Source organism: Phalangium opilio, unplaced genomic scaffold (assembly GCF_054372755.1).
Source record: "Phalangium opilio isolate 3A_F unplaced genomic scaffold, DU_Popi_V2 ptg000528l_1, whole genome shotgun sequence".
NCBI classification, from domain to species: Eukaryota; Metazoa; Arthropoda; class Arachnida; order Opiliones; family Phalangiidae; genus Phalangium; species Phalangium opilio.
In genome coordinates, this window is record NW_028324242.1 from 458,595 (window position 1) to 468,914 (window position 10,320).

The window sequence follows — 10,320 nt, forward strand, 5'->3', positions numbered from 1 at the left end:
GAATTATAATTTTAGGTGCGAGAAAATGACCTCTAATTGAGGCTCAAGGTCGAATGTAATACGGAGCTTTTCCATTTAACGAAACGGGGGGGAGGGAGTCTGACATGAGATCAAAAAGCAAGTTCAATCTTTGCTTCTGACAATCGGATCGGTTTTGGCCTACACAGTTTTCACCCAATAAGGGAGGGGGGTAAGAAACGAGGGCTTTTGTCGCCAGTCTGAATTACTGTTACCTTAAATTAAAAAATAAAATGAATTATAAAGAATTTTTTAACAGAAACTTTTTTTTTGGCTGAATTTTAATAAGGGGATTATTTTTTATTACAAAAATATGATATTTAATAAATAATGATTGTGAGGTTTAAAATTACACGTGATAAGAAATATTTACGAAGCATGTTTCTGAACATTTTTCTATAATGCAACAATATTTAAATTCTTTTAGTCTCTGTGATTTTAAGCCTTTCATAAAGTTTTCGTGGATTATCAAAAGATGGGCTTAGAGGCTTAGCGTCGGTTTAAGTCATTCTATGGCACTATATTATCAGATAACTAATTATTAGTTATTTTAATAGTAATTAGGTGCAAATAAATTCCGTTATTCTTTTCCTGCATATCTTGCACTTGACCTCGCAACACCATACGAACTTACAATCGCAGCTAGTGGATTCAAACACTGTCCTTTTCCTAACGTTCAATCCGCACCTTTTGCACAAATGCTTGCAGCTTTGTCTCTCTTCTTTGCTAACTTGTTTGTCCTTGCGACGGGAACATCGTCGACCAACTGTTCCGATGGATGTCACCATTCCCTCTTCGGAGGAGCCACTACCTTGAACTCGCGTCATGTTGGCGAAGCAATAATTGGGGGAATCGTCGGTGTAAAGAAGTCTGGTTTCGTTCACCGCTTTTTTCTTGTCGTCTTGCGCTCTGTTGTTCGCTTCCATTTTCTCAGCTTTAAAATAAGCCTCTTTCAGAAAAGTTCCCACGGTCCGGAAGTCCGCTAGTTTCATCAGGCAAGTTCTAGTGGCGCAGCTTCCCGAAACTCCGTGGCACTTGCAAACTCTCTCCATTGTCTTCTTGACCGCCTGCCATGAAAAAGGAGATGTAATCGAAATAAACCCAATTTATCTTTAAGCGTACTTACCAATCTTCCAATTTGGACGTTGTGCAACTTCGCCAGCGCCATTTTGTCTCGACCCGTTTCGTGATTGTCCAAAAAATCCGCGGATGTCTGCTCTCCGAAATCTGTCTTTTCGCTACAACCTCCCCATGGCCAACCATCTGGTCCTGAAGTAATATTAATAAAAACAATTAAATTATTTACAGTTTTGAAATTTTGCCACGATTCTAACTTACCGATTGTTCCGTGCAAACTATCGTCGCAACCGCAGTAATCAAAGTCACCGTTTGTGCAGTTTCGAGTGACGGTGTGCATGATACCAGCGCTAACTATGGCGTGGATATAAGCCATCTCTCGTGTTACTTGTAAATAAAAACGAATCATAAGTTTATAAACCCTTGTTATTAGATCTTATCTAAGTTTGGGACAGTTCTAACTCAAATTCGGTCTGAATTGTCCTAAAATTAAAGCCAAAAGACTTATTTCTACATACTTTTTTGACTTTTAATGGTGTCGAAAGGATCCAGGTCGCAATTCCATCTGTCCCATTGAAACTGATACTTGCATTCCTCCATGGCATTTCGAACTCCCAAAGCCACGCTGTCACCTATGGCCATACTAGCCTATTTATAGAAAACACGTTAAGAATAGGTATTGAAATGATTAAGAGACGTGTCCATTAATTTTATCCTTACCCTGGGACCCGTCATTAGAAGGTTAGTCAGGGACCTATAGAAAGAGATTCCAAATGTTAAAGTTCTCACGACAATAATACCGAAAACAACCCTACACAGCTGGTATCGGTTCAAACTTCAAAACACCACTTTCAAACGCCTACAATGGGTTGTATATACGGTTGCGATCTTACTAGGGATGAATATATAGTTTCTTTACACGCGTAATATAACCTTTCTAAGGCTATACTTTACATTGAATGGTTTCAGACAAATTCGAAATGAATCTTTGCAAAAATAAGGGTCGTGTTTTTCACAATGTGACCTCATTTTAAAGAAAAATGGTCCAATATACCTTATTGTATGGTTTACTGTTATACTAAAATATATTATTCCGGAAAGTACGTTACTTAAAGTAACAGAGAGCCTCTGAAAAAAATCTAGCCTCGTTCTTTACAACACGGACAAATATTGACCAACGGAGTACTTCTTGTAATGGAGCTCCAATTCCATTCAAGAATATAAATGACACTTTTACAACTATACCATACATATAGTACAACTAAATCCCAGGGGTAATTTGGGCATTTTTCTCTGTGAGGTCCCAATTACTCTGAAAGTTGCGGTTGATAAATCGCTCCGAAAGACGTGACAAGGATTCCAAGAATTTGGGTTTTCTCTCATTGTTAGAAATCTTTCATCCCTCCATGACTCTACGCAATACGCATTTATTTCTCACCTAACTTAAGGCAATTTGTGGGTATTGTGAATAAGTTTACGTTCGCATTAGAGAAATAACTTCGCCAGTGCATGCACGATTATTTAGCGCCAAATGAATGTTGGAAATTTTTCTTTGCATAAATCTAATTCTAAAATTGTCTCTTGTGGACAATGTCATGGGAAATTTTCTACTCGGATGAACCCGTAGACCTCACTATATTTCGGTCCTATTTATCACGCTTTTTGGAACACCCTCTACAAATTGGCTATTTAGATTTTGCAATTCCGTAAAATGACTTCTAATCAGTCTCATAAAAAATACATAAAATCATCACTCACCAACTTCGAACCGCTACCGCACTCAATATCAATCCGAAAATGTTAGAGAGCATCGTGAGAACACTTTTTTTTTTAGGAATCAATGTTTATACGAAACCGACCAATAATTTTTTATATTCGCGCCTTCGTAACGCGTACGTCGTAAGTTATACGTATTCTCAGACCACCCAACTCGTGATCTATCTAATTCAGCACGACTCGGATACCAGGGAATCAAAGTTAATAGGGAACTAATCCGATGGATGAAACTTAGGAGCGAGAGTTCTTCAAAGTCTCGTCCGCTTCCAGAGTGATAACTGATACCGCGGTGATCACTGGATGTTCCGTTTATGAACTGCCACGAAAAATAGGCTTACGCTTCTCATTCCGCCCCTATTTCTAAGCCGGGACCAATCGAAAGAGACTTAAATAGCCAAAGGGGGGCCATTTACTCCAAACTAATAACTACAATGGGATGAAAAGCTCGGTGAGAGCCGCTGGGTCCGTCTCCTTTACACCGTCCGCTCCGGAAGAATTTGTACAAAAAGGAGGGAAATCGAAGACTTGTGAGAAAAAGAAACGATATACATCCGGACGCTAAGACGGGACAGTATCGCCAGGCTGGCTCCCGGTAGACGAGCCACTGGCTAAGAAACTCGTAAGCACCTTAGGGACAACTGATAACGTTGACGCGCTGATCCGAAATTAATGTTTCCCATGTACGGGGTGATACCCAGACACCAAACGCACGCATACACGTATGATTAGATGCCCATTTAGCGCCGCTTTTACTACATTCACCCTAAGAAGTTCATAAGCGGGAGTAATCTTCTCCATCGTCCCACGCACGCCTTCCTCAATCAATAAGATACATTGGCAAGACAGACTCTTCACGATATATTTCTCGAGACTCGATTGTTATAACCCAAAGAATTTACTAAGTGAAGAAGTATAGGGCTATGCCATGATACTGAAAGAATTTCTCCGTAACACTTACTAGTGTTAAGAACTGGCTCGATAGAGAGACGCTTGTTTATCTACTAATTGGCTCGATTACCAATGATCTAATTATTCCAACCCGAAGTATTCAGTATCGTTGGAAAATGAAGAAATAGGGCTATTACATATTCAAGAGTTCTGAAACTTCAAAGAGAAGTAAAAAGGCGGTGAGAACGCTATCCATTTATGTAAGCGGTTCTTACTTCGATTAGTGAACTTTGATTGGTATTACCTACTCCTACTATTAAGCGATGGGTGAATCAGATAAACGGATTATATTTTTCAGAGGATGAGAGCCGCTAACAGGCGATAGGATGCTGAATTTTCCATTCAGGAACTTATTTACGCGTCTCTCGATCCGTAGCTTCCGTTGGATATTCTATGGAAATATTAAGAAGGTACGAGATAGCCGCAGACATCTCTTTATCCGAGAAGTTTAACGACCTAGTCCCGAAAGAAACTAAATAAGACCACAGCTAAGGCGTATAGATCAACACTGTATAAGCTAAAGAAGGATTCACTTTACATCATTTAGTATATTTGACCATAACGTGTGTGTCTCCTTAAGTAATGGATGGCTTTGTTCCGGTCGAATCCTTTCTATTTAGAAACAGACAAGTGGGTGCTAATAGAACTTTCCCTGCCATCGCCTTTATGGCGAGCCCCTCCTAACGTAAGTCAGACTCAAGAAGGAAGAAATTGGAGTAGAAACTACTGGAGAATTATTAGAAGAAACTAGGTGGTATCATAAGTTTATAAGTGATAGGTTCCATAAGTGTGACACTACTTATACTTCGTAATGCTACTGAGAGACTTGCAGCTCGAGGTGGTTCGAGAATTGACTACACTAGGTTAATTTTGCAACGCATCTTCCTATTTAGTCTGTATTAAGTCTTTAACAGCGCCGCACCAATGTTCTATCCACTAACATAAACTTGGCAACGTTCTATTTCTTCTAAAATTCGCTTTTGAATTGTGGATATGGGTCTCCTCGCAATTCCTCCATGATCAACCCTCTCTCTCTTAAGACCCAGTTCTAGTTTAGTATAGTGTCTGCGATAAAATCTCTGCGGGATCATCTCGGAGCCATAGCGAGCATCCTTAATGGACGTGAGAAGGAAGGAGTGTACCCATAGTCTCGACGTATAAATAGCGTGCGCGAAAGGGGATAAAGAAATTTCCTCTCTCGTTTCTTAACTTTAACAGCGCTCCGGGGTTGCCAGTAATTTGTAAGAGCGTCTCAGTTGGACCCGAATAATCACTGAATCGATCAGAACTACAAGCTTTTCAATCTATTGTAGATAGCGGTTGAATTACACTCCTCACAAATGGCTGGCAACACTTGTCCAGGCACTATCAATTGGTGACGCGTATAATAAACTCTTTTTACGGTCAGAGTTCAAATGGCGTCAGGCTAAATGACACGTGTAATAAATTTATGTAGGCTAGACCTCAAAACGGAAAGAACACTTTCTTTTGATTGTAGTAAACGACATCTTTGAAAGTCTGGAAGGAGAGTTAATTGGCGCGCTGCTGCTACAGTTTGGCGCCAATTTGAAACCCTTTCAAAGGTAAACGAAGACAATAAACTTCTTTTTTGATTACAGAGACCTTATAAATTTTGATCAGTTGCAAAATTCAGCGAAGCAGTAACATGAGAAAATAGATTTCTTTATTTTTTCGGACTTTGAATAGGGAATTCGAAATACTTTGTCTTCGTTGAACATTTTTTTACGCCAAGAAAGTTTGCTTTTTTCTCAATTTTATCTTCCGGGACTGGCGAAAGGCGTGGGCAGTATATACAACTTCGCAAATACATGGCTTGTTTTCGATTAAAGTTTACGTGTCAGCAATATTTTTACTTATGGCATAGATTTATTTATCAAACCTTATTTTGTAAGTCCTGAAATACTGAAGGTTAATAAATCATTAAAGGGGTAAAGAATTAAAATTAAGTGAAATCCAAAAAAAAAATTTTTTTTTATCTATTTTCCTACTAATTATAAGCGTAAGGCAGAAGTACATTAAATTAGCCTAGGAAGTAATCAAAAGCGGGGTTTGGGACACACCTCTCTTGCGTAGCAATACTGAAGAAGGGCGACACATTCGCCACCTCGCGATTATATTTCTCAAACCTCCGATTTAGGTGCGACTCGTACTCCGAAATTTTCCCATTTGTAAGAGAAACAGCTAATGGCTGAAAATGACCACTGGAACTATAAAGGGACTGGAAAACGCCCCCTTCCACTATAAATCCGAGCCCTCTCTAGCATAGCATCGAGGGAAGGGATGGGGGCAGCGAATTTGGGATTAGTCAACACCATTCTTCACAGAGCTGTGCTAATTAGCTGGCAACTAATTAAATTATAATTAGCAATTAGATACATTTTTATGAACTAAATAAATAGCCAATTAGCAATCAGATTAACATTTATGAACTAATTAAATAGCCAATTAGCAATCAGATTAACATTTATGAACTAATTAAATAGCCAATTAGCAATCAGATTAATATTTATGAACGAATTAATTAGCCAATTAGCAATCAGATTAACATTTATGAACTAATTAATTAGCCAATTAGCAATTATGTTAATATTTATGAATTAATAAGCCAATTAGCAATTAGATTAATATTCATGACTTAATTAGCCAATTAGCCATTTTGTTAATATTTATGAATTAATTAACCAATTAGCAATTAGATTAACATTTATGAATTAATTAACCAATTAGCAATTAGATTAACATTTATGAATTAATTAGCCAATTAGCAATTAGATTAATATTTATGATATAAATAATTAGCCAATTAGCCATTAGACATTAGACATTAGACATAGAAACTAATTAAATTCAATTAGAAATTAGTAATTCGTTTTCAAACTAATTAATTACAATTACAAATTTTTTATTAATTTCTTGTCTAATTAAGGTGAAAAAGACAGCGTAAGTATCAAATAACCAGAGCTGCGCTAATTAATTAGTTAGCTACTTAATATTCTAATTAATTGGCATTTTTTACTAATTGAAAATGGTAATTTAACTTTAATTCTTTTACTGCTAATTGCGAAGTAATTATATTTATTTCGGTATTCGTCGGAAGGGTTATTATCTAATTAAAAACTAATTAGATTTAGTTTTGGCTAATTAGCCAATTGATTTTCAATTAATCTGTTTCTCCGATTTGAAATAAAAACAAATAAAATTCAATTACCATTTTCATTTAGTAAAAAATGCCAATTAATTAGAATTTTAATTAGCTAACTAATTATATGGCCCAGCTCTGGTAATAATGTGAAAAAACTCTGATATGGTGGAAAAACTCTGATATCCTGGAAAAACTCTGATATCGTGGAAAAACTCTGATATCGTGGAAAAACTCTGATATCCTGGAAAAACTCTGATATCCTGGAAAAACTCTGATATCGTGGAAAAACTCTGATAACGTGGAAAAACTCTGATAACGTGGAAACTGGCACCTGAGCCGTTCTAATTAGCTGGCAACTAATTAAATTATAATAAGCAATTAGATAAATATTTATGAACTAATTCTCTGAACAATTAGCATTTAGATTAATATTTATGAACTAATTAATTGAACAATTAGCAATTATATTAATATTTATGAACTAATTAATTGAACAATTAGCAATTATATTAATATTTATGAACTAATTAATTAGCCAATTAGCATTTAGATAAATATTTATGAAATTAATAATTAGCCGCTTACCAATTAGTTTAATGTTTATGAACTAATTATTTAGTCAATAAAGCAATTAGATGAATATTTATGAACTAATCAATTATCCAATAAGCAATTAGATTAATATTCAGGAACTAATTAAAGAGCCAATTAGCAATTAGATATAGAAACTAATCAAATTCAATTAGAAATTAGTAATTCTTTTTCCATCTAATTAATTACAATTACAAATTTTTTATTAATTTCTTGTCTAATTAAGGTGAAAAAGACAGCGTAAGTATCAAATAACCAGAGCTGCGCTAATTAATTAGTTAGCTACTTAATATTCTAATTAATTGGCATTTTTTACTAATTGAAAATGGTAATTTAACTTTAATTGTTTTACTGCTAATTGGGAAGTAATTATATTTATTTCGGTATTCGTCGGAAGGGTTATTATCTAATTAAAAAAAAATTAGATTTAGTTTTGGCTAATTAGCCAATTGATTTTCAATTAATCTGTTTCTCCGATTTGAAATAAAAACAAATAAAATTCAATTACCATTTTCATTTAGTAAAAAATGCCAATTAATTAGAATTTTAATTAGCTAACTAATTATATGGCCCAGCTCTGGTAATAATGTGAAAAAACTCTGATATGGTGGAAAAACTCTGATATCGTGGAAAAACTCTGATATCGTGGAAAAACTCTGATATCGTGGAAAAACTCTGATATCGTGGAAAAACTCTGATATCGTGGAAAAACTCTGATATCCTGGAAAAACTCTGATATCGTGGAAAAACTCTGATAACGTGGAAAAACTCTGATATCCTGGAAAAACTCTGATATCCTGGAAAAACTCTGATATCCTGGAAAAACTCTGATATCCTGGAAAAACTCTGATATCCTGGAAAAACTCTGATATCCTGGAAAAACTCTGATATCCTGGAAAAACTCTGATATCCTGGAAAAACTCTGATATCGTGGAAAAACTCTGATATCGTGGAAAAACTCTGATATCGTGGAAAAACTCTGATATCGTGGAAAAACTCTGATATCCTGGAAAAACTCTGATATCCTGGAAAAACTCTGATATCGTGGAAAAACTCTGATAACGTGGAAAAACTCTGATATCGTGGAAAAACTCTGATATCGTGGAAAAACTCTGATATCCTGGAAAAACTCTGATATCCTGGAAAAACTCTGATATCCTGGAAAAACTCTGATATCGTGGAAAAACTCTGATATCGTGGAAAAACTCTGATATCGTGGAAAAACTCTGATATCGTGGAAAAACTCTGATATCCTGGAAAAACTCTGATATCCTGGAAAAACTCTGATAACGTGGAAAAACTCTGATATCGTGGAAAAACTCTGATATCCTGGAAAAACTCTGATATCCTGGAAAAACTCTGATATCCTGGAAAAACTCTGATATCATGGAAAAACTCTGATATCGTGGAAAAACTCTGATATCCTGGAAAAACTCTGATAACGTGGAAACTGGCACCTGAGCCGTTCTAATTAGCTGGCAACTAATTAAATTATAATAAGCAATTAGATAAATATTTATGAACTAATTCTCTGAACAATTAGCATTTAGATTAATATTTATGAACTAATTAATTGAACAATTAGCAATTATATTAATATTTATGAACTAATTAATTGAACAATTAGCAATTATATTAATATTTATGAACTAATTAATTAGCCAATTAGCATTTAGATAAATATTTATGAAATTAATAATTAGCCGCTTACCAATTAGTTTAATGTTTATGAACTAATTATTTAGTCAATAAAGCAATTAGATGAATATTTATGAACTAATCAATTATCCAATAAGCAATTAGATTAATATTCAGGAACTAATTAAAGAGCCAATTAGCAATTAGATATAGAAACTAATCAAATTCAATTAGAAATTAGTAATTCTTTTTCCATCTAATTAATTACAATTACAAATTTTTTATTAATTTCTTGTCTAATTAAGGTGAAAAAGACAGCGTAAGTATCAAATAACCAGAGCTGCGCTAATTAATTAGTTAGCTACTTAATATTCTAATTAATTGGCATTTTTTACTAATTAGCAGTAAAATAATTAAAATCAATTACCATTTTCAATTAGTAAACAATGCCAATTAATTAGAATTTTAATTATAGAGGTATTTTCTCTTTAGAAAAAGTTAGTCTACACATTTATGTTTTATGTGCCATCTAAGGTTAATTTGTTAAATTATAATTTAGCATCACTCCATGAAAATTTAATATGAAATCTATATAAATGATCGTTGCGGCGTAGTAAGATAAAAAACACGTCTTTCGTGAACATATTGATTAAAAATAAAAATTAAATTAAGAATATACAATTTATATTCTTTCGTCTCTACTTTAATTCATACGCTAATTTAAATTTATTCTGGTTAAAGATGACTTTAATAAATTAAGAAATTAATTAGCTAATAACTTAGTAGTGTCTAGTATGGCATCTAGATGACGCGAAACTATGATCCGCCCTAAGAAATCATAAAATTTCGCGCGATATTTTAACTCGATTCGATTGAGAATTTGGGGGAAATTCTAACCCCCCCCCCCCCCTTATAGTTTGGCGAGAATTTTTATCTCTCCCAATAAGAATACGTTCTTTAAATAGATGACGCGTCTTTTGCACATTTCCTCTTCATTAGTATTTATTTTTTACTTTAAAAATCCCAGTTAACTTCGTAAACCTAATCGATATTTACGTATTTTAACACGTATATTTCTTAAAATCCAACTAGATTTAGGCATACATCTT

At 34.5% G+C, this 10,320-nt stretch overlaps 1 protein-coding gene across 1 annotated transcript; it reads right to left on the reverse strand.

Moving 5' to 3' along the window:
- Positions 1-287: 287 nt before the first annotated feature.
- Positions 288-3,822, reverse strand: LOC149588912 (protein Wnt-8b-like). Its single transcript, XM_089861993.1, has 6 exons — positions 2,854-3,822; positions 1,816-1,849; positions 1,614-1,743; positions 1,357-1,482; positions 1,145-1,287; positions 288-1,085 (listed from the first exon to the last, which is right to left on the reverse strand). The coding sequence occupies exons 1-6, from the start codon at positions 2,904-2,906 to the stop codon at positions 579-581; spliced, it is 993 nt and encodes a 330-aa protein (XP_089718119.1). The 5' UTR covers positions 2,907-3,822; the 3' UTR covers positions 288-578.
- Between the last annotated feature and the right edge of the window lie 6,498 nt (positions 3,823-10,320).